A 26,235-nucleotide genomic window follows, 5' to 3' on the forward strand; every position below is an offset into this window, starting at 1 on the left:
CCGATTCCAGGCCTGGAGCTCCCTCCACTTCACCACCGAGCTGCCCCCTGCTGTTGGATCCTGGACCCTCCCCAGCCTCAGTTTCCTCATCTGTAAAGTGGGATCATAATAGCACCTGTCGTGAGACTCAAGTGGGACACCAAATGTAGGGCGCTCTGCGGGCCTTAAAGGGACGCGGACATGCCAGCCACTGTAATTAGATGATCCGGCTTTACCATTTGGGACAGCCACTTAATGCAGGTGTGACCAAGGCCAAGTCATGGAAGCTGTGCCTCAGGGTCCCTATCAGTGAAATCACTTCTGAGGCCCCTCCCAGCTCTGTAGCTCGGAGCCCGGGAATGACTTTGCATCTTGCATCATCTTCTCCTCCTCAGGACTGTGAGCTCCTTGAGGGGAGGGATCGGGCCCTCCTGGGTCTTCTATATCCATTACAAGCACTGGGTCTGGCCGCAGCAGGGCTTGGTCAATGCCTGTGGGTTGATTGTCAGAGCTGAAAGGACTTTGATCAATCGATCAATTACCATTTATTAAACACCTGCTTTGTCTGAGACATTGTGCGAGCGCTGGGCACAGAAAGGAAGAGAAAAAACAGCCCTGAGCAAAAGGGTCTGACCGTCTATGGAGATGTCAGGGCTGGGAGGGGCCTTAGACCAGGGAATGGCAGGGCTGGGAGGGGCCACAGAACAGGGGATGTCAGGGCTGGGAAGGCTGCCCTGGGCTCAGCCATGAATATTCCCTTTTAGCTCCTGCTGGGAAGATCAGAGTCTTTGAAGGCAGCACATCAGAGCTGAGGGTCCCAGAGGCTGCCCAGCCCAGCCCTCATTTTACAGAGAAGGAAACAGGCTTAGCAAGGAGTGACTCCCCAAGGTCATGAAGCAGGTTAGCAGAAGGACTAGGACCAAACCCGGGTCATACAGTGAAGAAGGCAAAAGGGCTAAAGTGGCTAAAGGGATTGAGGTGGTGCATTGGGTAATCAGGAAGACCCGAGTTCAAATCTAGCCTCAGATACTAGCTGTGTGACTTAACTTCTGTTTGCCTCAGTTTACCCAATTGTAAAATGGAGACCCTAATAGCACCGACCCCCCAGGGTTGCTGTAAGGTTCGAACGTGATAGCATTTGTACAGCACATAGTAGGCACTATACAAGTGCTACCTATCACAGTCGTCGTCCTCATCCTCATTATTCTAAGGTTTCTTTCAGCTTTAAAATTCCATTCCAATTCACTGACTGAAGTGGAAAGGGCTGGCAGGAAGAAGAACCACGATCCAGACAGGCACAGCGTAGAAACCAAAAGCAGTGAGTCTGGCCTCGGTGCCGGGCTGGAGGGAGAGGTGAGCAGGGAGATTAAGGGGATGGGGGGGGGGGGGCCGGAGGTCAGGGGATGGACAGAAGATCCATGGTGCTGAATTGGGATGGAGCGGGCCTGAAGCCAGGCTGGAGAGAGGCACATTTTCTGCTTCAGCCATATACCTCTCCTCTCTGTCCGATGAACAGGCCAGGGTCTTCACCTTCTCCAGACTTTTGTTCATGCTGTACTCTCTCATAGTGGGGTTGCTTGTGGGGTTTTGAGGGGGGAGGTTGGAGGCAATTGGGGTTAAGTGTGCCCAGGGTCACACAGCTAGTAAGTGTCTGAGGTCACATTTGAATTCAGGTCCTTCTGACTCCAGGGCTGGTGCACTGTGCCATCTAATTGCCCCCCAATAAATGCTTGTTGGCCTAATGACTCCCCGTAATGCCCCCTTACCCTCACCCCCATTCCAAAATCTCCACCTTTCTTTGCATTCCCCCACCCCAACTATATGCTTCTCAAGAGTGGGCACCGTTTCATCCTTGTCTTTCTAATCCTGGCTCAGTGCCTGGAACACAAGGGCTTTTTTAGTTAAATCCAATTGGACCCTTCAGTGCTGGGCCCATCTCAAGTCCAGGAAACCTTCCCTGAGACCTTATTCCCTTTCATCAGTCTCCCTGTCTTTGGAAACACGAGCACGCTTAGACCCTGAGACACACAACATTCAACGCTCAGAATTAGAGGTGCATCCACGGGAAGAATCATAGTCGGAGAAGCAGAGACCAGATTCATTAAATCATATTCTTAGAATTATACTATCATAGACTCTCGGAACCCCAGCTTGAATCAGAGAACGGAAGGACTTAGAATCAGAGCCTTGTGGGCTCAGAATCTCACAAACTTGGGCTCGTGGTCTTAGAACGGTAAACTCTTTGAATATTAGAATCACAGAGTGTTCAGCTTTTAGGATCAGCAAATCTTAGAATTGTAGGTGGAGGACTGGGCTGAGAATTCTAGAATCTAAGGCTTTTAGAGTCATCATCTTTTTAATTGATTGATTTTTCCCAGCCCCAAATCCCAGCACAAAAAGCACCGAGGGTACAGACTTACTGGAAACTGTCCAAGAGAGTGAGACAGGCCTGGCACCCATCAGGAAGTCACCCTTTATTCTTACCCGCCAGCCCTTTTAACCAGGGGCCACCCCAGAACTGTGTTTAAGTGGACAGAATTCTGTCCATTTGTCTTTTTTACATATAGTTGCGTATGTAACATACCAGTAGGGCCAGGAATAGTGCCAACATCAGTCTTAAAGTTAGGAAGATTTGAATTCAAATCTGGCCTTGGATACATCTGAGCTATATGACCCTGAGCAAGTACCTTAACCTCTGTCTGCCTCAGTTTACTCAACTGCAAAATGGGGGTCATAATAGCACCTCCCTCCGAGGGTTGTTGTGAGGGATAATATCTGTACAATGCTTAGCATGGTGCCTGGCACACAGTAGGAGCTATATAAATGCTTGTTCCTTCCCCTTAACCTCTGAGAATAAGAGCTTTGGAGTCTTTAAGAGCCTTTAAGAATCCAAGGTGGAGAATCAGAATGTTAGAATCAAAGATTCTGAGAATCAGAGAGCTGTTAAAAACCAGAGACTCTGAGGATCAAAGAATGGCGAAACCACAGATGTTGAGTCTCCAAGAATTTCAGAGCTCAAGGTCATCTAGCTCAAGGAACTTATTTCATCCAAAGGGAAACTGAGAGCCAGAGAAGCCAGCTGGTGGGGGCTGGGCAGGGGAAGCCTCCTGGTTCTGCCGGTCCCTCTCTTAGCTCCCTCTGTAGACACCCCGACCTCTCTGCTTTCCCTTCCATGCCAACAAGAGAGAGCCTCCCAAAGCACAGCAGTCAGGCTGGGCAGAGGGGCCCAGAGGAAGGGCCCCTGGCACAGAGAATCTGATGAGGTCATGGTGAAACAGGGGCCATTCTGTCCTGCCCTCCCCCTCCCCAGCCCCAACACCGAGGACCTCTGGCCAAAGCCAGGAGCTCATCTGCTGGTCTCCAGTGGCCAAGGGGCCCCAACTTCCTGGTGTGTGGTGTAGAAGAGAGAGCCCTGAACTAGGGTCAGAACTCCCAAGTTCTGGTCCATGCCTGCTATTTATCCACTGTGTGACCTTGGGTCAGTCCCATGCCCTTCTCTGGGCCTCAGTGTCCTCCCTGACATAATACAGAAACCTTGTCCGAATCCTCGTGGTTTTCTCTGCAGCCTGAATCTGTGCTCGAGAATAGTAAGACCCAGGGTTTTGCCTCCATCATTTCCACATTTTGCTCAGCTGCCTAGGGAGCCCAGGGAGGAGATCTTTCTCCAGAGCAGCCCAAAAGGCGCAGACCCCTCTCCTCCTCACCTTGTGTGGCACCTTTCTCGCTCAGAATGGGTGGGATCTGGTTTTCTCTTGGCTTGTGTCTCTATCCCCAGGGCTGAGAGCTAGGCCTGATGCATAGTCAGCACTCAATAAATGCTTCTTGCCTTGTTAATAAAAATGTGGCAGCCAGAACTGTGGAAATATCCAAATTCTCACCCTCCTGGGAGATGGCAAATTCTCTGGAATGCTTTGTTATTTCCTGTCTTTCTATCTCCAGACGCCTTTGAATCTCTCTCAGCTACTAGTACTGGGGCCTGGCACATAGTAGGCACCTAATAAATGCTTAGTGATTCACTGACATCCCCTCAGCTCCTAGAATGGGGCCTGGCCCATATTTTCTTCAAGAGCTCCAGTTTCCTTGGTGTGAATATTCCCTCCACCTTGGTCTGAGGCCTTGTCTTCCTGTATGGTTCTTGCCTATGTCTTCCAATCCATCCAATGAGCTGGAGGCCTTCCTCTGCTCCTTTACATAATTCACAGAGACTAGTGCCAGACCAGGGCTGTCCGTGAGTCACTCCTCCCACTCGCCGCTGGTGGCCAACCTTCTAGGCCAAGCCAGCCTCGATGATGGCTTTGACTCCCATTCCTCAAGTGCAAGCAATCTGCTGCAGGCTCCATCTACCCTCCTTGCCCTTCTCCATCGTCCTTTGGGTCCTGTACAGGCAGCTGGGGGGCAGGGGGGGGGGCCGGCGCGTGCAGTGGATAGAACCCTGGACTTTAAGTCAGAAAGACCTGAGTTCTAATCCTGCTTCTAACACCTACTAGTTGCGTGAGGCTGGCGAGTGATTTCACCTTTGTGGCCCTGTGTCCTTGCCTCATTCTCCGGAGTCGAAATGCAAGCTTCTTACAGATAGAGATTGTTTCGTTTGTTGTATTTTCATCACCAACACCTATCCCAGTGCTCAGCACATAGTAGGCACTTAATAAATGTTTACCGACTGACCGATCTGCAAAATGGAAGTAGTGACAGCCTCTCCCCACGGAGTCACTGTGAGGTTAGTTGAGGTAATGTTTGTAAAGTGCTTGGCTCAGCTCTTATTACTATTTGTGTGACCCTGGGCAAGTCACTTAACCACTGTCTGCCTCAGTTTCCTCAACTGTAAAGTGGGGGTAATTATAGCACCTGCCTCCCAGGCTTGTGGCAAGGACCAAATGAGAGAACAGATGATAAACCTTAAAGCTGTCCCTGCTCTTGTAGACAGTCATGGCCCTCCTGAGATCCTGGTGTTCACAGATTTATCGTGCACACAGAAGGGGCCTAATACATGCTTGTTTAATGGAGTTGGCATGCACGAGTCCGTTCCCATAATCCTCTCCCTTCTCCATCATCCTCCCATTGGTCCCCTTCTCTCCACCCTCATGGCCATCACCCCAGACCTTTTGTGACCCCTTTTGGGGGTTTTTTCCAAAAAGATACTGGAGTGGTTTGTCACTTCCTCCTCTAGATCATCTTACAGATGAGGAAACCGAGGCAAACAAGGTGAAGTGACTTGCCCAGGGTCACCCTGCTAGTAAATGTCTGAGGTCAGATTTGAACTGTCTTCTTGACTCCAGGCCCAATGCTCTGTTTATGTAAATATAGGACATAGGCACGATCAATCAAAGAGTTTGCAGAAGCCAGGCCCTGCCTTGAAGGAGCTCACAGTCTGATGGGGGAGGCAGCAGGCAAATGAATCTACATGAACAGAGGGAAGGCCTGGGAGCTACAAGGGGCTGAGTAAGGCTTCCTGTAGAAGGTGGGAGCTTAGTTGGGGCTTAAAGGAAGCCAGGAAGGTCAGTAGTCGAAGTGGAGGAGAAAGGATTCCAGGCATGGGAACAGAGAGAGAGACTGCCCTACCTGGAGGTAAGAGATGGTTTGTTTGTGGAACACAGGGAATTGGTGGGGGGCACAGCCTAAGCAAGAGCATGGAGGTGAGAGACTGCATGCTAGGTTTGAGGGAGAATTCTGTATATTCCATCTGGGAAGATGGGCTGGAGCCAGATTGGGAAAATTGCCAAACAGAAAGTTTGGATTTTAACCTAAAGGCAACAGGGAAGCACGGAAGCTTCCTGAGCACAGGAATGACCTGGTTAGAGCCGGGCTTTTATGTGCTTTAGTAATAGGGCTTTGATACCTGAGCAGAGGATGGACTGGACGGGAGAGAGCCTGGGAGCAACTGGAGAGTGCAACAGCCCAGATAGGAGGCGATGAAGGCCTGGACTGGGCTGTGTGATCTGAGGACAGAAGGCCTGAGAACAGGGGATGGCAGAGAGGGGAGGGGCCTGAGAACAGGGAGTGTCAGGGCTGGGAGGGCCCTGAGAACAGGGGATGGCAGGGCTGGGAGAGGCCTTAGGACAGGGAATGCCAGCACTTTGGAATGCATCTATTTCACCCCATCCCCAGGACCCCCAAATTTACAAAGGAAGAAACTGATTATCAGAGAGTTTTTGGTTGCTCAAGGTCACCCTGCTTGGGCCAGAACCCAGGTCTTCTGACTCTTTCCAGCTCTTTCCAGAAGGGTCCAGGTTCCTGCCCTCCAGAAGTTTACAATCCAATCTGGGAGGGTAAGATTTGGCACATAAAAAGATAGCCAGAGAGTGGGCGCTCTGGGGAAGCTGGGAAAGCCTGAAGCAATAAGATTGGGAAGAGGGAAGGCCAAGGCAGGAGGCAGCTGTCTGCTCTGCGTGCTCCTAGGACAGAGCGTGTCCATCTGGCTGGAACAGACGGAGGGTCTGTGTGGGCAGGATTGGGGGGGCGTCTGAGAGCCCGAATCACATGGAAGGACGCCGATAACCAGGGGAGCGTTCCGGCTTCTGGCAGAAGGAGAATCCGATAATTGTCCATTTTATCAAGGAGGAGCCAAGGCCCCAAAGGAGGCCTCTGAGTCAGCGCAGGACAGGGGCTTGGGCCCAGGAATCAGGAGGCCGGGGTTCAAACCCAGGTTGTGTCACGTAGGAGCTGGGTGAGCAAAGGCAGCTTCCTGACTCTCACTCTCCCACCCAAGAGCTTCTGGCGGCTCCCTCTTGCCTTTGGGATGGAATGCCAAGCCCTGTGTTTGGCACTGAGGGCCCTGCACAGTCTGGCTCTGGCCCAGCGGGATTTCACCCTATTGTCCTTCAAGGGTTTTGTGTTCCAGCCAAACTGGCTCTCTTGCTGCACAAGACATTTCATCTCCCCCCTCCCAGCTCTTGCAATGGCTGGGCCCCCTGCCTGGCGTGCTCCACCTCCCCACATTTACTTCTATCAATCCCTCAGCTCCAAGGCCATCTCCTTCAAGATCGGGCCTTTCTTGGTCTGGAGGAGAGCAGAGACTTGTCCAGGGTGACCTGTCAAGTGCAGGGATGGCAGAGATGCCATCAGAAGCCACCTGTGGTCCTTACTCCCAGCCTTCAGTCATCACTCAGGACTATTGGAGAGGGACATAAGAGACAATCCCCTTAGTCTCCAGCATTCCCCTCTGAGGCTTCCAGGGCAAGGGCCAGCCCTCCTTAGTAGGTGAAACTTCCTGCGGAGGGGGCAGGGTTTTCCTCTTTCTTTTGCCTCTCCCAAAGCAAGGTCTGAGACCATCCTAAGTGCTGCCATGTGGAGCTGGGCCTCAGTTTCCCTTCATGTAAATGAGGGGGTTGGACTAGAATCTAGTCATTAGATGGTCTCTGAAATCTGGGCTCCTATAGCTGTGGCCAAGTCCCTCTCCCATCCCACCCCCACCCCCACTCCCACCCCCTCCTCAGTTTTACAAAGGGCATGGAGTGGATGGCCCCCGAGGCCCCTCCCAGCCTAGATCTGGGATCCTATAGCTTTGGCCAAGTCCCTCTCCCCTCCCCCACCCCGCCTCAGTTTCCCTATATGTAAATGAGGGGGTTGGACTGGCTGGCCTCCGAGGCCCCTCCCAGTTCTAGGTCTAGGGTCCCGGAACACCGGACAGTCCCCGAAGACTTCCCCAAGAGCCCGAGCCAAGCAGGACACGTGGACCTGGGTCTCCCGGCAAGGTGGGGCTCGGGCAGATGCCTCTGCCGCCGTCGCCATGGAGACGGGTCTTGCCTCGCTCTGTTGCTAAGGCCCACCGGCCAATCAGCGCCCAGCCGGCCGCATCGTCCCTGTTGCCACGGCCCCGCCGGGCGCACCAGCCAATGGCGAGGCGGGAGCCAGGCTCGAGTTGGAGCATCGGCGCTCTCCCCATCCTGCCCGCTCCTCGGCGGGGGTCTGGCTGTTCTCTTTGTTAGAAAGGGCACCGGGGGCCCCGCGCTTGGAGCCGGAGCCGGCCGGCTGGGCTCGCATCCTTCGTGCTGCATTTGTCTCGGATCTCAGCACCAGCTACACCCACCCCTCCCCCGCCTCCCGCAGCAGCCCGTGCCTCCCAGTAAGGCAGGCCTCATCGTAACTGAGGCTCGGCGGAACGAACGCCGGGCTGGGAGACAGAAAACCCGGGTCCAGATCTTGGCTCCTTCACTTCCTAGCTGTGGGACAGCCAGGGGAAAGAGCGAGGGACCTGGAATCAGAACCCTTGGATTCCAGTCCCAGGTGTGACGCTCACTACCTGTGGGGCCCCGGACAAGCCTTTTCTTGGCCTCCATGTCATCCTCCTTCCAACCAGGGGTCTGAACCTTAGATCATGCCCAAGGTCCCTGCTAGCTCCTGAGCCCGGACCCTCCTGTGGGTGGGTTGGACCAGATGGCCACGAGGCCTCTTCCAGTTCCCTAATCCTGTGATTCTGCAGTGCATAAGGGCCGAAGTCAGGCCCCCACCCCCAAATCCCACCTGCATGGAGGGAAGTCACAACCACCCGGAGCTCAGGGAAATCAGCGGCTTGGACCACACCGGGGGCTCTTCACCATTTTGTGTTGGGGCGCCGTGGGCAGCCTGGTGAAACCTAGGGACCCTTCTCAGAACCATATTTTAAAAGCACAAAAAAGCCAGGATTGCAAAGGAATGAATTGCCTTAGAATGCATCTGTCTAAAAACCAGCTTCACGGACCCCAGGTTAAGGGTTCCCCGGTGCAGAGAAGGCAGTCTTGAAGCCCAGCCCTTTGTACTGTTAACATACCTTGATGGGAGTGAGAGGAAGTGCCTGACTTCGGGACTCCTACAACCAGTGAGGGCCAGGGCCCAGATTCAAATCCTGACCTCTAAGTCCTGGCTTGTGCCCCTAACCCTCCTGGGCGGCGGGAGGCAGGGCTGGGGTGGGGGGAACAGAACATTCCTTGGAGATAGGCCATGCTCCCTGGGAGCCCAGAGGGCCACTTCAGAAAGACCCTGGGTCCTCCACTTCCCCCTTTGTAAGGTCAGGTCTAAGGTTCCTTCCAGCTCTGACAAGAGACGTTTTCACATCAGGCAGAGTCCAAAGACCTGAGGTCAGGTCCTGTGTTTTCAGGCCATGTGTTTTCACACAAACCACAGCATTCTCCACAGCCTGGTTCCTCCTTTGTGAAATGGGCATGACCTTTTCAGGGCATTAAGAGGAAGGGGCTGGAGGCGGGAGGAAGAGGATTACTCCCAGCCAGTCTGCGCTAGGACAGCCCAGGGAGTTAGCCAGTGACAGGATGTAAATGCATTTCACAAATGGAGAAACCAAAGCTCAGAGGCTCTGACTTGCCCATCATTCCAGGGTCACAGGTTCTGAGCTGGAAGGGTCACTGAGTGGACTTGATCTCAGAACCCAGATCTCCTGATGTAGTCCAGTGACCCCTCCTCTGCCAAAGAGGGAGAGGAGAAAGGAAGCGGAACAGACAAGTGTGTCATCTCATGAGGCATCTACATCAACTCTGGCCAGGTTGGGAAGCCCCTTCTACAATGTTCTGAATGGTCTCTCCTCCTCTCAAGAGCCCAGCCGTGCTCCCCACTGTCAATCACCAGCTCCACGCACCTGTTTTCAGTAACCTTTATTTGGCAAACTTACTTCATCAGAAATGGAAGTCAACATATTTCCCTCCTTCCCTGCTTCCTAAACCAGGACTGTGCCAAAATAGGACCCCCTGAGGGAGTCTGCCCAAGCCTGGACTCGATGTCCCAAATGGGACCCATGGCGTGCCTGGTGGCTTTCCCTGAGAAGGGTGGTGATGGGCTGACCTTGGGAAGGCTGATGCTGGTGTTTGAGAGGTGTGGGCTTCCATTCCTCTCTTGGCCCCTGGGGAGTTTGGAGGGCCAACTGAAACAGAGAGGACCCTGAGTCTTGGGGGCGAGAACAGCCCTCCAGCTAACCTTGGGCAAGCAGGGAAAAATTAGCCAGGACAGGTGTGGACCCGACTAATCTATTGCAAAGCCCTGTGAGAGGTGAGAGGCCTGAGCTGCTGGGATCTGGGGGACACCTGTGGGACCTAATGCTGGCTTCACCCAGGGTCACCTCTGCACAGCTCCAAAATGAAGGAACAGGCCCACCTTTGAGGGTCTGCCTGGACTCAGCTTCATTGCCAACAAGCTAACAAACTGGTAAAGCCAAACTGTTGTCCCTGGAAAAAGGCCAGAAGAACCAAGCTGGGGCAGGGGGAGCGAAAAGGCCAGCTCCCCCTCCCATACTCACAATGAGAACAGAAAACTGACCCCGCAGGGTCCCAAGGAGTGGGCTTAAAGCTGGGGGCTTGACCTGTAAATCCATGTGGCCATCTGCCTGAGACCCCCACTGACATCCGCCAGGCGTGCCTCACACCCGGCTGCCCCCTGAGAATTCAAACAACAGCAGAGCTGCCCAGAAAGTGTCGCTGGAGGTCTGCTCGCTCCGGGAGTCCCCTGGAACCTGGAAGAGCAGACAAAGAGTCACATCTTATGGCGGGCAATACAAGCTGTGCCACCCCATCTCTGAAACTCTGTCAAAGGAGGCAGTCAAGGCCCTGAGGTGCCCTCTGGCTAGGACAGCCTCTGACCCAGCTGACGCTTAATGGCTGTGGGACGTCATTTTGGCGTTCTTGGCTTTCATTAATGCCCCTGTTAAATGAGGCCTCCAAAGTCCCTCCTGGCTCCGAGAGAGGCCTGGGATGATGGAAGAGTCTTGGGGACCCACAGCCAGAGGGCTTGTCCTTTAGACCCCGCCCAGCCCCAACCCTACAGCCCCAGACACTAGAAAGTAGACCCTGCATATTCACCTCCAAACCATCACTCATCACCACAGCTGGTACCCCAATACCTGCCAAGGAAAGCAACCCTATAACAGAATCCTATCAAGGCTCACTGTCAGTGTTGTGGACTAGGGCTTCATCCCTGACCATTCGCTGGCACTTGGCAAAGCCCTTTCTATCCGTCCATGCTTTCAATCAATTCTCAGAATGGCCTCATTTTACAGGTGATGAAACTGAGGTTCTGAGAGGGACCATGACTGTCCCAAGGCCACGTAGAGAGTGTTGGCTGCATTTATCAGAAAGCCCTCTCAGTGTGCTAGGCCCTGTCCCATGCTAAGGCCATACCAGTCTCTATTCTCACAGCACTAGCAAATGAGGTCATCTTTGGGCCCTTCTCTCTCTTAGGTCCAAGCTAGGGACACTGCTATCAATTCATTCCTTTCACATCAATTCAGTTTAAGTCTTAAGCACCTACTATGTACCAGACATGCCTGGTAATGTTGGCGATTACAAGACTAATGACGTCCCTTTTCTGCCAAAGACTGGGTGGCCCATCTCATTCGTGGGAGTCTGGCCCCACCCCGGATGCCCCTTTTCCCCATGGTGAGCTCAGGCCGAGCTCATTGCCCAAGACACCAGAGGGTCACCAAGAGATGACCCAGGCCTCCCACAAGGACACAGGACTCAAAGGGAGATGACCAGCTCCTGGCTCAGGCAGGGCTGCCCTGAAGCCCCAAATCTCAGCCCCAGAAAGGACCTCAGAGGGCCTTGAGTCCAAGCTAGAGTCCTAGAGCGTGTGATGTAGCCATCAGAAGACCTGGGTTCAAACTCTGCCCTTTTCCCCGACTGCCTGTGTCACCTTGGGTAAATCACCTGACGTCTCTGAGACTCATTTTTCCTCACCTGTAAAGTGGGATGGGGGTGGGGAGAGGGGAGACTAAATGACCTTGAAGGACCTTTCCGACTTTGGAAGCTTCTGGTTCTTCTGCAGAATCTCTGATTAGAAGCCCAAACCTCTAAACCTCTAAAGACACTACCCACAACACCCAAGTCCATCCCACTTTTGGACAAGCCTCACTTGGTTCCTCCTTCCACAGATCCAGTTTCTCAGAAGGCGGCCTCCTCTGCCTCTCTGTTACACAGTCAGGGTGGACAGGGAACAGCCGGGCAGAGGGCAGGCCTGAGAGCAGGAGGGCAGGAGAGAAGGACCAGCCCGGGATTTCAGAGATACTGGCAAATCCCATAGGAGGACACTCCCTCCACCAATTCAGACTGGCATCCTCTCTACAACTTAGGAATGAACCACAGTACATGGCATTTCTTCAGTGTTTACACTCTGCAAAGCACCCTATAGCTTAGTCTTGGGGAGCTGCCTAGACCAGTGAGCCAGGGTCATACATCCGGTAAGAGTCAAAGGAGAAATGTGAACCCAGATCTTCCTGTAAAGGAACTGGGAGCCCCAGCTTAGATGCAATCCAATAAACACTTATTAAGGCCCTGCTGTATGCCTGGTACTGTTAGGTGCTGAGGGTAGAGAGACAACACTAAACATAGTGTCACAGGATTCCAGTCCCTGACCTACCCCTCACCAGCCATGTGACTTTGGGCCGCATTCCTTCTCTCTCTCCAGGCCTCAGTTAGTCCATCTGTAACCCCTTACGCCCTGTGGGGAGGACCAGATGTGCTTGTGCAGGCTCCAATGCTGGGCTGGTTTTGGAGAGGTTGCTATGGAGGCAGCCCCCACAGCCCTCCCAGCAAATTCCCCCCTCTCTCCCAGACCGTTTGCTTTCCTCTGCCCCCTTTTATAAAGCAGGTGCCCAGGGGACCAGTCTGGGCCACCAAACGGAGAAGAGATCTTTCCCCTCGCTGAGCCACAGAGAAGGAGGAGGAGGAGAAACTGCCATCTCTGGAGGGCGTTCAAAAGGAGAGCGTGCCAGCCTCTTGGGGCCAGCAGCTTGGGGCGGGTCCTGCCTGGAGCCAGAAGGGTGGCTGAGATAAGCCTGGAGGGGCCTAAGCTCATCCTCCAGGGACTCCACAGAAGGATGTGCCACCTGCAAGCCACACCCTGCTAGCGCTGAAGCTAGAAGGGGGCTGGGAGGCCCCCGGTTCTGGAGATAGGGAAGCTGGATGGAGATGGAGAAGGGGCTTCCAGGGTCTCACAGCTATTGTCAGAGGTGAGTTTTGAACTCAGACCTTCCTGACTCCAGCCCAGAGCCCTGCCTGCCCCCGTCAGATGTGGGAGCAGGGAGGGATGCCAGAGACTATCTCTGCCAAGCCTCTCCTTTCAGGCCCCTCCTGATCCAAGCCAGGGCCCCTGCCACTGAACCACACTGCCTCCTCTGAAGGATGAGACTGGGAACAGACATTAAAGACCAGCAGGTCCAACCCCTCACTGGAAATTTGGCAGCTGAGGCCCAAAGGAAGGGACATGCCCAAGGTCTCCTGGAAAGTTGGGGGCAGAACCAGGATTAAACCTGTTCAGTTCTGAGGCTCCTCCCAGTCCTGGCATCCCCTGTTCTAGGGCCCCTTCCAGCCCTGACATCCCCTGTTCTAAGGCACCTCTCAGCTCTGACATCCCCTGTTCTAGGGCCCCTCCGGGCTCCTACAGCCTATCCCTAACCAATCACATCATTTGATCCTCAGTTCCCCACTCCCCTCCATGGGCACAGAAGCCTGGTGTCACAGGGTGTTAGGTTTGGGGCCAGGAGACGCCTGGTTTTCAGTCCCAGGCCATGTGTGCAGGTCACTTTGGATCTCTGAGCCTCAGTTTCCCTATCTGCAAAACTGGGTTAATTGCACCAGTAGCTTTGCCGTTGGCCTTCCCTGCAGCTGTCGTGGATCTGACACCACAGAAACAAGCCTTAATTGCCCTGTCCACAGCAGCCACTCATCCTCCCCAGGAATCTGACACTGCCCCAGGGATGGAAAACCAAGGAGTCAGTTTTCTGCACCAACCACAAAGCAGTCGGGGCAGGGACTGGCCATGAAGTTGGGAGGACCCAGATTCAAACTCTGCCTGAGATACTCAATCTGTGTGACTCCTGGCAGATCCCCTAACCTCTGCCTTCTAACATGGTCCCTCCTCCAGGGTTCACACGCCCGGTGCCAACCAGGAAGCACAAGAAGGGGACCTCAGGAGCTGGGCCCTGGAGAGTCTGCCCTGGGGCCGTCGCCTCGTCTAGGGTCCATGGGACTAGCCTCTCAGGGCCAGGCCTTAGCAGTCTGGACAGGCTCATCAGGTCATACGGTCCAGAGCCAGGGGCCCCATTCACACAGTCCGTGAGTCCCCCACCCCCATTTGCAGCAAAGGAGCACCCCCAGGGCCCCATTCACAGCCTAGAAGCCTCCTGGGAAATCTCCAGTTTCCCAATGGGGGCAGCTCAGATGCTGGCCAGTGAAAGCTGCCTCCAGAGCCAGGCTGCCCCTCAGGGCTCTGACAGCCAAGGAAGAAAGTGCAGGCTTTCCCGGGTGGGGAGTCAAGAGCCCAGCCTCTGTCCTGCACTGAGGGAAAGTCCAAGCAAGCTGGTGTCTCTCTCTGGCCTCAGTTTACCTCATCTGTAAAACGGGAGGATTGGATTCTGCCTCTGAGCCTAATCTGAGATCCCCTAAGTTTTAGCCCTGGCTGAAGGCTGGATGATCATCAGCCACCTCCTCCCCAGGACTCTGGGGCAGCCTCCTGGCAGGATCCCAGGAGTGTGGCCAGCAGGTAGGGCGGGGGGGGGGGGGGGGGAGGCAGGAAGGATAAGCCTGGGGACCAGGTTCCCTGATTGGCCACCCCGCGGCTCCTGGTCAGTACAAGGAGGAGAGAGCAGGAGACAGACTGGATTTCTCAGGTCTCTTTCAGCGGCCAGGGAGAAAGGGCTCTGGACTCAATCAGGGGAACCCGGTTCAAATCTCGGCTCTGACACTGCCTAGCTGAGGGACCAGATCCCTTCTCCAGGTCTCCACTTTGTCTGGAAAATGGGAATAGTACTAACCCTTGAACTACTGGCTTCCCAGGAGAAAGTGATTTGTAAACCTGGAGGCCTAGAATGTAAACACCCTGAAGGAAAGGACAGCTTCATTTTTGTCTTTGTCTCTCCAGAGCTCTGCACAGTGCTGGGCATACAGTAGACACTTAATAAATGCTGATTGAATTGACTGTCCTATGTCCCAGTAGAATGTAAGCTCTTGGAGGACAGGATGGTTTTATTTTTGATAGGCTTTTGTGGATGCTTCTGTTTCCCCAACGCCCAGCACAGTACTAAACACACAATAGGTGCCTAATAATTGCTCATTGTCTGACTGGTAAAGCCAGAGAGCTGTCCAAATGGGCTCGTGGCCACGGCCCAGGGAGTGATGCCAGCTTCCTAAACTCCTGGGGCTTAGAGGGAGGAGACAAAATGAGACTGGGTAGGGGGAGCAGAGCGGCCAGACTCTCCTCTCCCCTTTTTAGAGGAACCGGGGCTGGTGTCTCCTCTGCTCAGGAAGGAGCAGGTCCCCACCTGGAGGAAGCCAGCTCGGACGTCTTGCTCTCCAGGGATAAATGCACAGGGAAAGGAGAGCAGAGGCCCCCGCCAGCCCAGCCTTGCACCAGGGCCAAGCTTCTGTCCCCTGAACCCACCAGGCCCCAACTGCCAGCCCCCCACCCCCAATGCCACGATACTCATCCGTACAGGAGTGGTCACCACTTCCTCATCCTCCACGGTGTCCAGGCCACCCAGGGCTGCTCCAGAGTTTCCTGCAGGGGCCAGGTGGTTCTGCAGGGCAGGAAGAAGGCTGCCTGGACCCTGCCCACAGGGCGCTTACTCTCCTTCCAGAGAAGGACTCACACACAGGGGCAAAGAAGGGAGCAAGGATTTGGTCTAGAGAGGAGAAGGCTCAGGGTGGACAGAGAATGGTCTTCAAGGGCCTGAAGGGCAGATACACTGGTCACTTCCAGTGCATTCCCTTTGCTAAGCACCTACTGTGTGCCAGGGCACTGTGCGAGGTGTTGGGGACAGGTGAACCCATCCCTCCCCTCGAAGAGCAGAAAGCCAGAGGCAGCTTTAAGCTTCCTGAGCTGCCCCAGACCTGCCAGGAGGTAGTGAGTTCCCACTCCTCAGAGGCATACAAACATAGTGGGGATCCAGGCAAGAAGCATGGGCCTGGATTGCCATTGGGTCCCTTCTGTCTCTAAGAGTCAGCACCTCTGTGTGAGGAGGGGATGGGTCCTGAGGACCCAAGGGAATTCTGGGGAGGAGCTGGGCTGGAAGGGCCCTGGGCTCCCTTCTGCCTGGGAGGGTCTATCCTTGGGTTTAATAATAATAAGTGGGGAACATGGAGCTCCTGGGTAGAAGGCCCAGTTGTCCCTCGCTGGGGGATGGGGTCCAGGAAAGCTCTGAACCCCAACTGCCACAGTCACAGTGACACATGGCCTCTTGGGGAGCCTTACCTGGGTGTACTCCACAGCCTGGGGCTCCCCCAGGACCTCTATCTGCTGGGGACTCGAGGGATTCTCCAGCACCATCTCAGACGAGCTGGAAAATAACAGTAGCCACTCACATTCTGCCAGCCACCTCTCTGGGGCTTGCCTTCCATGCCTCAGTGGTACCCGGGTGTCCTGGAACTCCCTCAAAGGCTGGGCAGGGGGAAGCTGGAAAGACCTAGAAAGGAGCACCAGAAACACCCCAGGACTGGATGGCTCCATCTGGTGGGAAGGGACTGGGTCTTTCTGCCACCGCTAACTGGCCAAGGTCACCTAGACCTCAGCAGGCAGGGGCTGCAATCTGTCCGAGTGAAGGACTGATCAGACCACACCTGGAGAATCACAGTCCGCCAACGGCTTTCTCCATAGCCACCTGGGTCAGCACCTCCATCCATCTCACAGGTTGGGGATAACTCCAGATCTTTACGTCTGGCCCCAAGGCTTGCAAAGCACCGTCTCACTGGAACTGGCCCTTGGAGATGCTGTGTGAACAGACTCTGCCAGACTCAGTTTCCTCCTCCGTACAATGGGGGTGGACACGCCTGTCCAAGTCAGGGTTTATTGTGAAGAAATGCTCAGGGAAACCAAATGGACAAGACACAAACACGTACAGTGACTCCCGCAGGCCAAGGCCGCTGTGGTGGGAGCTGTGAGAAGAGGCTCTGCGGTCCACCCCACCAATACCATGATACACGGGGCACAGGAGCTGGCCCCACCCAACCCCACTCACTAGAACAAAAGCTCTCACAGGGCTGGCACATGCTGGGATCTTGTCCTGGTTTCCCAGAACAGGAGAGGGTGACATACGGAGAAAGAAACTGAAGCCCAGAGATGGCCTATGATGGCATTCAATCTGCCCCTCCAAGAAGACTTTGGCTGGGGGGCCGCCTCAGACACTGACAGCTGTGTGACCCTGGTCACCATCCCAAGGTCAGACTCAGGGGCAGAGCATGGACAGCAAACTGGAGTTTGGCCCTCCCCAAGATCCCACCCTCCCCATGCCCAGGGAGTCCCCAAATACAGGGGAGCAGACAGGAACCAAAGAACCTGCTGGGCTTAAATACCTCCAAGAGAGTGTCACACAGGGAGGGGCCCTAGAACAAGGGATGTCAGGGCTGGGAGGGAACTTTAGAACAGGGGATGTCAGGACTGGGAGGAGCCTTAGAACAGGGAAGGTCGGAGCTGGGAGGGGTCTTAGAATAGGGGATGTCAGAGCTGGGGTCTTAGAACAGGGGATGTCAGAGCTGGGGTCTTAGAACAGGGGATGTCAGGGCTGGGAGGGAACTTTAGAACAGGGGATGTCAGGACTAGGAGGAGCCTTAGAACAGGAAAGGTCGGAGCTGGGAGGGGTCTTAGAACAGGGGAAGTCAGAGCTGGGGTCTTAGAGATCATTTGATTCGCCTTACTCTATTTGCAGACCAGAAAGCTGAGGCCCAGAGAAGTGCCCTGTACCAGGTTCCAGGCCTAGGAAGGACCAGGCTTCTCTAGAAATGGAGGCGGAAGTTTCGGGTGCAAATCTCGGGTCTGCCTCTGTGACCTTGCCCAGGGTCACAACCTCTCTGGGTCTCAGTTTCCATTTCTGGGAGGGGGGAGTCTGGTGACCTCTGAGGTCTCTGAGCATGCGTCCACACTACAGGCATCATTCATGTAATTAAGAAGTGGGGGATGGGGGGTCCTGCTGTTGTCTGTGCTTGGCTCTGCCCAGGGAGGATGCCACCTGGACGGGAGGCCTCCTTCCTCTCTCCCTGGGCACCGTTCTTCCTTGTTGGCTCTGCCCTTATCTGTCAGGGGCTGCGGGCGCCGGAGGGAGCGACTGAGGCCTCAAACACGTCTCCTTCACAATGAACAAAGGGCCAGCTCGGACCTTTTCATGGGGTGCAAGGCCCTAAAGCCTGAGGAACCCCACTTCTGTTACTCTACCTTTGTGGAAGGACACATTCTAGGGGTCCCAGCTGCTGTTCCCTGAGCATGAAGTCGCCCATCTCCCAGCCTGGCTGTCTGCTGTCCACTTCAGGATAGGGCCCCATGCCTGCTCGGAGAGGGCTCCTGTCCAATGGAGCCTGGTAGCCTGGGGTAGAGAAAGCTGAATAAAGAATCTCACCTGTGCAGAATCATGAGGACAATGAGGGTCTGCGGTCAGAATGGTCCTCTTGAAAGAGTTCCTTCCAACTCAGAGACTCTGGGGTTCCTGCCACCCCCACCCAGCCAAGACTCCCAGCTCAGGAGGAAACTAGCCTCTCTCGGTGACTACTCCAGTCCAGTGACTACTTTTATGGAAACTGAGTCTCAGGGAGGTGACAGGTTGTGAGTGACCAAGCTGGGATTCAAACTCAGGTCTTTTTGAACTCTGTCCTTCCTTCAACTACACCAATATTCTAGGGTCCAGCCCTGACATTCCCTCTTCTAAGGCCCCTCCCAGCTCTGACATTCCCTATTTCAAGGCCCTTCCCAGCCCTGACATCCCCCATTCTAAGGCCTCTCCTCTAGCCCTGACATTCTCTGTTCTAAGGCCCCTCCCAGTCCTGACATTCTGTGTTCTAAGAACCTTTCCAAAATCAATCAATTGACATTCATTAAGTGCCTATTTGCCAGGCACTGTTCCAAGCACTGTGCTAATCATGTTGGCTCAGTGGATGGAGGGCCAGCCTTGGAACCAGAAAGTCCTGGGTTCGAGTCCCATCTTTGCCACTTTCTACTGATGTGACCCTGGGAAGGTCACACTGGGGTCTCGACACCCCAGACAACTGTCTAGAACTCTAGGTGTCCATAGCTGGTAAACTGCCCTGGTAGAGGGAGTGCCTCAGCCGGGTGCAATCGGAAGGCCCCTCCTCTCCACAAAAGGCCCTTTCCTTTCTGGTTTACCCCAGGGGGATGGGTTTCTGGGGCCACACTCCAGGAGGGGGCCCTGGTTTTCAATGAAACTGTTCCTGAGAAGGAAGGGCAGGAAAGGTCCGGCAGAGGTTATTAAAGACTGGCCGCTGCGTGGCGCCACGGCTCACAGAGGACCCAGCCTGGAGTCAGGAAGCCTCAGAATCCTGACTTCAAATCCAGCCTCAGACACCAGCTAGCTGTGTGACCCTGGGCGAGTCACTTCACCCTGTTTGCCTGAGTTTTCTCATCTGCAAAATGAGCTGCAGAAGGAGATGACAAAACGCTCCAGTGTCTCTGCCCAGAAAGCCCCAGACAGGGTCACAGAGAATCAGACATGACTGAAATGACCGGAGGACAACGATATTAAAGGCTCGCTTGGAGCCAGTGTTGGGCAGGATATCAGAGCGTTCCACCTCTAGCCCTGGATCGGTGTCCTGAGCTGAACCCCCTTCACTTTCTAAGACTCAGTTTCCCATCTGAAAAAAATGAGGGTGTTTGCCTGGAGGAGGGGCGCTTCACCGGGCCCTGAATGTCTAGAAACAATGCTTCCCTTTGTGGTCCTCTGTGCCCGACCTTGTGCATTTAAAACCACGATGCTAAGAAAAGGCCCAGGGTTCCAACAAAGTAAAGAGTCTCCCCTGGCCCAGAGAATCTCCACGGACCTTCCTCCTTGGAGGTTCCAGAGACCAGATCAAGAAACCAGAAATGGACAAGATGGCCCTTGGACACCGAGCAAGACATTTCCTTTGCCTGGGCTGGCGAGACGAGGGGACTAGATGAGATGGTCTCTGAGGTCCCTTCCGGCCCCGAGATCCTATGACTCATAGTTGAGTCTCCCCCCACCCCTACCCACTGTGAAATAAAAGCCAGTGCCTTGTGGTGCCCAATAAATGCACAGAGAAGGCCTGAATTGGGAGCAGTGGAAACAGGAAGTGGGGAGGCTGAACTCTGACCTGAGGGCCTGGGATCCCAGAAGGCAGAGAGGGGCCCCATGGTGGCCGGCTCCCGGGGCACTCCCGGGATGGGCTGCAGGAGCTCAAGCTCTTGGCCATAGACTGTTTCCTGGACCTGGCCCGGCATTGACTCACAGGGGCCCAAGAGGAAGCTCTCGGGCCAGGGTGCCAGCGTGGGAAGAATGGGCCCCAGTCTGCTGTTGGAGGCAGGAGGGTAGATGGCAGTGCTGGGGCCTTCTCCAGCGAAGCTGGGTCCTGCTGTCAGCATGAGGGCCCGGGGTTCCTGGCCTGACTTCTCAACTGGCATCTCACTGCTTCTCACAAACCTGGGGGCAGAGATAAAAGCAGGGGTGGGTGATGGAGGAGGCAGCCCAAGAGCTCTGACTGAGGCCCAGCGCTCCTGAGCGATGACAGAACCACGGAACTTTAGAGCGGGTGGTGCCGGTGTCAGATAAAGAGCTTAGGCTGTGACAGGCAGGGAAGGAAAGTGGATCTTGGAAAACAACTGGTTAAACAGAAATTGATGAGTACATGAGGCAGCAAGGAACATTAGAACTCAATCAAAAGACAAAAAACAGAAAACGGAACCTGAGACTTTTTAAAAAAACTGAAGCGGAATGCAGATCAAGGAGAGATAACTTAAGAATAGCTGGATCCTCTGAAAACCAGGATTAAGAAAAAGAAATCTATTAGAATCTGAGAACAAAGGATCCACCAGTTGTCCCCTGAAAGAACCTCACCACAAAAACCCCCAAGAACATGAGAGTCAAAATCCAGAGCTTCTACATCAAATTAAAAATGCCACAAGCCACCAGAAAGAAGGGATTTGGATACCAAAGAGCTAAAGTCAGTATCACACGAGACCCAGCAGCTTCTCCTAAAATACAGAGGAAGGGGTGCCTACCCAGTGGGGATGTCTGGACAAACCAAACTGTGAATGGCATGGAATATTGCTCCTAAGTGACATTCCAGGCCCCCCCGATCTTGCTTTGGCTCCCACCTCCCCCTTTCACAGCCACTGCGTTCCAGTCAGACTGGACTCCTCGAAGCCTCTGTCCTCCTCCAGGGCTCCTGCTTTGGGTCACACCAGCCCTGATGTCCAGGTAGGAGCTCCTTCATTCTCATCCCTGTCTTTCAAAGTCTCATCCTTCAGGGCCAGGTAAGGGACCTCCTCCTTCATGAAGCCTCTGTAAAGGAGGATTATCTCTCCCTCCACACAATCACTACCCTGCGTGGGACCGTCTAATTTCCCATTTGATGGGGAGCTCCTTGAGAGCCAAGCCCATGCGGGCCGTGTCCCCCAAACGCCTGCTCCAGTGCCCAGCTAGGCCTTGCCCGCATGGAGAGTAGGGAGAGGCTTACTAAAGGGCTGCCCTGGGATCCTGCCAACCTTACCTGGCATCCAGCAAGTTGGTCATCCCCTCCTCCGGAGGGCCCTTCAGGCCCAGGACGGGCTGCTCCCACGCCAGCTCACAAGGACCCAGGGGCGCCCCGGGTGGCTCCAGGTGAACATCTCCTTGGAATCCAGCTGAAAGCAGAGAAGGCAACGCCCAAGGCTGATGGGGTTAGAGGGGTTGGGGCTCTTCGGCAAACTGTCCTGTCTACCTCACTCATCCCTGAGTGGAAAGAGCTCTGGGCCTGGCTGCTGAGGGAGAGGGTGCTGGAATTCCTCCTTTGGCACCCAACAGCTGTGGAACCCTGGGCAAACCACCCCAACCTTGCACAGCCTCAGTGTCCCCTCCTGTGAAATGGGAATAATCCCAGCAGGACTGAGCTCATAGGGCTGTCCTGAGGCGCTTTCAAGGTTGGGAAACCACCTTACAGACACTTACACCTCATCAGGACCTCACAACAACCTGGGACGTAGGCGCCGTTTTTATCCTTATTTTACAGAAGACAAAACTGAGTCTGAGAGAGGGTAAAGGGTCACACAGCTAGCTTTTAAATGCCTGAGGCAGGATTTGAACTCAGGTCTTCCCGACTCCAATGGCTCCAGGCCTCGGTTTCCTTATTTGTTACATGGGGAAGTTAGATCGGATGGTTTCTGAGGTCCCTTCATGAGGCGAGGACCTTCTCAGGGAAGAGGAAAGCCCATGAACACCCCTGTCTGGCCAGCGGCCGAGGGGAGTGGCCTACACTGCACCTCTCCATCCCCAACCCTCCAGGACAGGATCAGGAAAGAGACAGGAAGGAGGAGGCAGCTGCATTTCCCAGCTGACAGGTTTTTCTTCATCTCCCTCCAAGTCTGGAAATAGGAGGACCCCTACCTTGGGGCTGGAGGCCGCAAGGCGCGGGGTCCAGCCAAGGCTGGGCTTCTGGTGCGGATTCCTCAGCTTGGGGAAAGGCCTGGAACTTTGCTCGCTTCTGGAGGGACGATCGCTGACGCCGGCGGTAATTGGCGAACCAGTTGTAGATCTGGTGGAGCTGCAGGCCCGTCTCCAAGGCCAGCCTCCCCTGCAGCCCCCAAGGAGGCAGAGAAATCAGAGAACCCCAGAAATGAAGGCAGCGCGAAGCGATGAAAGCCACCACAAGGGGGGAGCACGAGGGAACCCAGCGCCCTCCCGTCGGGGTCTGCTGGCAGGAAAGGACCATGAATGTCCAAACCCTGACTCTGTGGTCAGGTCCCCATCAATGGGCTAACCCTTGGCTGCCCCGACAGCTTTCCTGGATTCATAGGTTACGAGATGGAAAGCGAGAAGGAACCTTGCAAACCACTTAGGCTAATCCTCCGGATTCTTGGTTACCCCATGGCCAGCCTGCCCCAGGCCTGCACAGGGGCTTAGGATGGTCCTGAGGACCTGGGGGGATCTGCCAGGAGGGAGCTCTGGCCTACACCCTTAGCCTGGACACATCCCCTCTTGCGAGTTTTCAAATGGGCCCAGCTGGGCTAAGGCTTAGGGAGCCAATACACTGCTGTGGACACTTTCCTTGAGCTGAGTGGCCAAGGGGGCATTCAAGGCTGACGTGGACAAGCCTCAGGCTGTAGGGACTCAGCAACAGATCCCTGACCTGTGTTCCCTCAAGCCCTCGAATTACTCAGTGCATGGTGGGGAGCAGGGCCCCACCTGCCCCACCACCCCTGTTAGGAGAGCAGGGCCTGACCTACCCGCTGCTCCCTGTTAGGGTTCGTGGTCTCTCCAGCAGCGAAGGCCAGGAGCTTCTGGCGCACATCTTTGCAGAAGTTGCGGCTCTTGACGCCCTCAGGGCAGAGAGAAGGAGGAGGAGGGTTCCTTGGGGTGGACAGAAGGGGGAGGAGCAAAGCATGAGTGCTGAGGTCCGCCCGGGTCTGCTGGCTCCGCTCCCAAGCCCCCACCCCAGAACAGAGGGCAGTCAGTGTTCCCGGTACCTTTTCCGGCAGCGAAATTTCTGCAGGGGGGTCAGGGCCTCCACGCGGTATTTCTCCATGACCTTGCGGTAGTGAATCTCGTTCCAAAGCTGGACCAGCTGCTCCTTCTCACCAGCCTCAGCCTCGCTGCATTGCTACGGAGAGAGCAGGGAGGTTTTCATCTGCGGTCCAGCAGAACCTTAGGGTCAGAGGCACCGAATTCAAATCCTACCTCTGATATGTGACCCCGGGCAAGTCACCTCACCTCCTTGGATCTCCGTTTCCTCCTCTGTAAAGTGAGGGGGTTGGACTAGATGGCCCAGAACCTAGGAACCTGGGATACATAGGCCTTACATTTGAGGCTGGAGAGGTCCACTGACTTGGGGGAGCTAGCCTCGGTGCCAAGAAGACCTCACCCAGCTGCGATAACCCGGGCAACTTTCCAAGGCACTCAATAAACACTTATTAGACACCTACTGTGTGCCAGGAGGCAGCTAGGTGGCTCAGTGGATAGAGCACCAGGGCTGGAGTCAGGAAGACTTGAGTTCAAATTCGGCCTCAGACACTTCCTACTTGCGTGACATCACTTAACCTCTGCCTTAATTCACTGTAGAAGGAAACAGTAAACTGGCCTAGTGTCTTTGCCCAGAAAAGTCCAGGGCCGCTCCGGTCCATGGGGTCACTAAGAGGCGGGACAAATGTGCCAGGTGCTGTGGATGCGAGCAGAGGCAAAAACCAGGCCCCACCCTCCAGGAACTGAGAATCTCACAGATTATAAACGGACACGGATATACACAAAGCAAGCTAGGTACAAGACAGGAAGAGACATTTGATAAGGGGAGACCCCACACTAAGCCGGCTCGGAGCAGGCTTCCCTAAGAAGGTGGGATTTTAGCTGAGATGAGAAGGACCAGGGAGCTCAGTGGTCAGAGCAGAGGAGGGCCAGCATCCAGGCCCCAGGGGACGGGCAGGGACAGTGCCTGGGGCCTAGAGATGGAGGGGCTCGTCCTGTGAATGGCCAGGAGGTCAATGTGGCTGGATCGGAGGCCGTGTTGGGCAGGGACGTGTAAGAAGCCTGGAAAGGCGAGAGGGGGCTTCTGTGTTTGGTCCACAGGCAGCAGGGAGCCAATGGAGTTTATAGTAGTAGTGACACTATCAGACCTGACCTTTGGCAGCTGAATGGGGAGTGGTGTGCAGTGGGGAGAGACTGGGGGCAGAGAGACCCCCCCCCCCACCAAGATCTACCGCAGCTGTCCAGGGGAGAGGGATGAGGTGCAGGCAGGGGCGGATGAGGGAAGGGGGCCGAATGGAGAGATGGGTCTAAGGTGAAATCGACAGGCCTTGGCGCCATCTTGGATGTGGGGGGGTGAGAGACAGTGAGGGTCCAGGAGGACCCCGGGTCGCCCAGATGGCCTCCGTTTGGACACGCTGAGTTTAAGATGTCTAACTGGAGTCCAGTCTGAGATGTCCGAAAGGCCACTGGAGGCCAGAGACTGGAGGTCAACAGAGGGTCAGGGCAGGTGAGACAGATTGGAGAGAGGTCAGTGTCGAGTTGGTCATTGAATCACCACGGGAAAAGGCGTATGTTGTAATTATGTAAGTGACCAGGACCAGACACAGGGCCTTGCCTCTGGATGGAGTGCATGGGCTTTGTGACGGCTGTTTGGCTGGCAGAGTGAGATGCCCCCCATGCGGCTCTGCCCCGTGTGGCTGAAGCTGCTGAGCCGCTGGTCTGTAGATGAGAAGCCTCCTGGCTCTGAAGGCCCCACCGTCTGCCCTGCCCCTCATCCTGCCTCCCACGCCAGGCTCCTACCTCTAGAAGCCGACAGGCCGACTGGTGCTGGCCCCGACAGGCAAGGACCAGGACGCACACTCGGACCACATCCATGCTGGAGAGGAAATACCGCCAGTGGGGGCTTCCCAGCACCGCTTCGGCCAGGGGTTCCAGCATCAGAGGAGGGTTGCTCTGTGATTCTCGGCACAGCCTTCCAGCCATATGCACCAGCTCTGGTGGGGGGGCCGGAGAAGCCCTGTGCTCCTCCAGCAAGGCTAGGAAATGCTTCATCTTGGCACCTAGAATCCCAGAATAGAAGGGCTGAGGGTGAACTTGGAACAGGGGATGTCAGAGCTGGGAAGGGCCTTAGAACGGGGGATGGGAGAGCTGGGAAGGGCCTTAGAACAGGGTATGGCAGGGCTGGGAGGGGCCTTAGAACAGGGGATGTCAGAGCTGGAGGGGCCTGAGAACAGGGGATGGCAGGGCTGGGAGGGGCCTGAGAACAGGGGATGTCAGAGCTGAAGGCGCCTTAGAACAGGGGATGTCAGAGCTGGGAAGGGCCTTAAACAGGGAATGTCAGGGCTGGGAGAGGCCTTAGAACAGGGGATGGCAGGGCTAGGAGGGGCCTTAGAACAGGGTATGGCAGGGCTGGGAGGGGCCTCAGAACAGGGGATGTCAGAGCTGGGAAGGGCCTTAAACAGGGAATGTCAGGGCTAGAAGAGGCCTTAGAACAGGGGATGGCAGGGCTAGGAGGGGCCTTAGAACAGGGGATGGCAGGGCTGGGAGGGGCCTGAGAACAGGGGATGGCAGGGCTGGAAGAGTCCTCAGACAAGATCTATGGTGAAGCCTCTCATCTTACAGATGAGGAAACCAAGTCCCAGCCAATGGCTGTGTTCAGAGTGGTGCCAAGTGGTCAGCCTGGCCCTCGGGCAGGCTGGGGGAAGGGGCCTCCTTCCTCTGGGCACCAGCCCCACCCCCGTGCCCTGCCCCCATCTTCTGCCAGACAGTGGGCATTCCTCCCTGCTCCCTCCTTCCTCCTCAGAGCCGACTCACCCAGCCCTGGAGGGAGCCCTGCCTGGGAGCCCTCAGTGGTCTCCATGGAAGAGCCTGCCAGAGAGGAAAGGGGAGTCAAGGCA

At 55.2% G+C, this 26,235-nt stretch overlaps 1 protein-coding gene across 1 annotated transcript; it reads right to left on the reverse strand.

Annotated features, from left to right (window-relative positions):
• Positions 1–10,318: 10,318 nt before the first annotated feature.
• On the reverse strand, positions 10,319–26,198 carry ANHX (anomalous homeobox). The gene is made up of 11 exons (XM_036752801.1): positions 26,153–26,198; positions 25,139–25,398; positions 23,347–23,480; positions 23,107–23,230; positions 22,268–22,454; positions 21,396–21,528; positions 20,001–20,326; positions 18,097–18,244; positions 16,144–16,228; positions 15,386–15,469; positions 10,319–10,411 (listed from the first exon to the last, which is right to left on the reverse strand). The coding sequence occupies exons 1-11, from the start codon at positions 26,196–26,198 to the stop codon at positions 10,319–10,321; spliced, it is 1,620 nt and encodes a 539-aa protein (XP_036608696.1).
• Positions 26,199–26,235: the final 37 nt, after the last annotated feature.

This window comes from Trichosurus vulpecula, chromosome 1 (genome assembly GCF_011100635.1).
Source record: "Trichosurus vulpecula isolate mTriVul1 chromosome 1, mTriVul1.pri, whole genome shotgun sequence".
NCBI lineage: Eukaryota > Metazoa > Chordata > Mammalia > Diprotodontia > Phalangeridae > Trichosurus > Trichosurus vulpecula.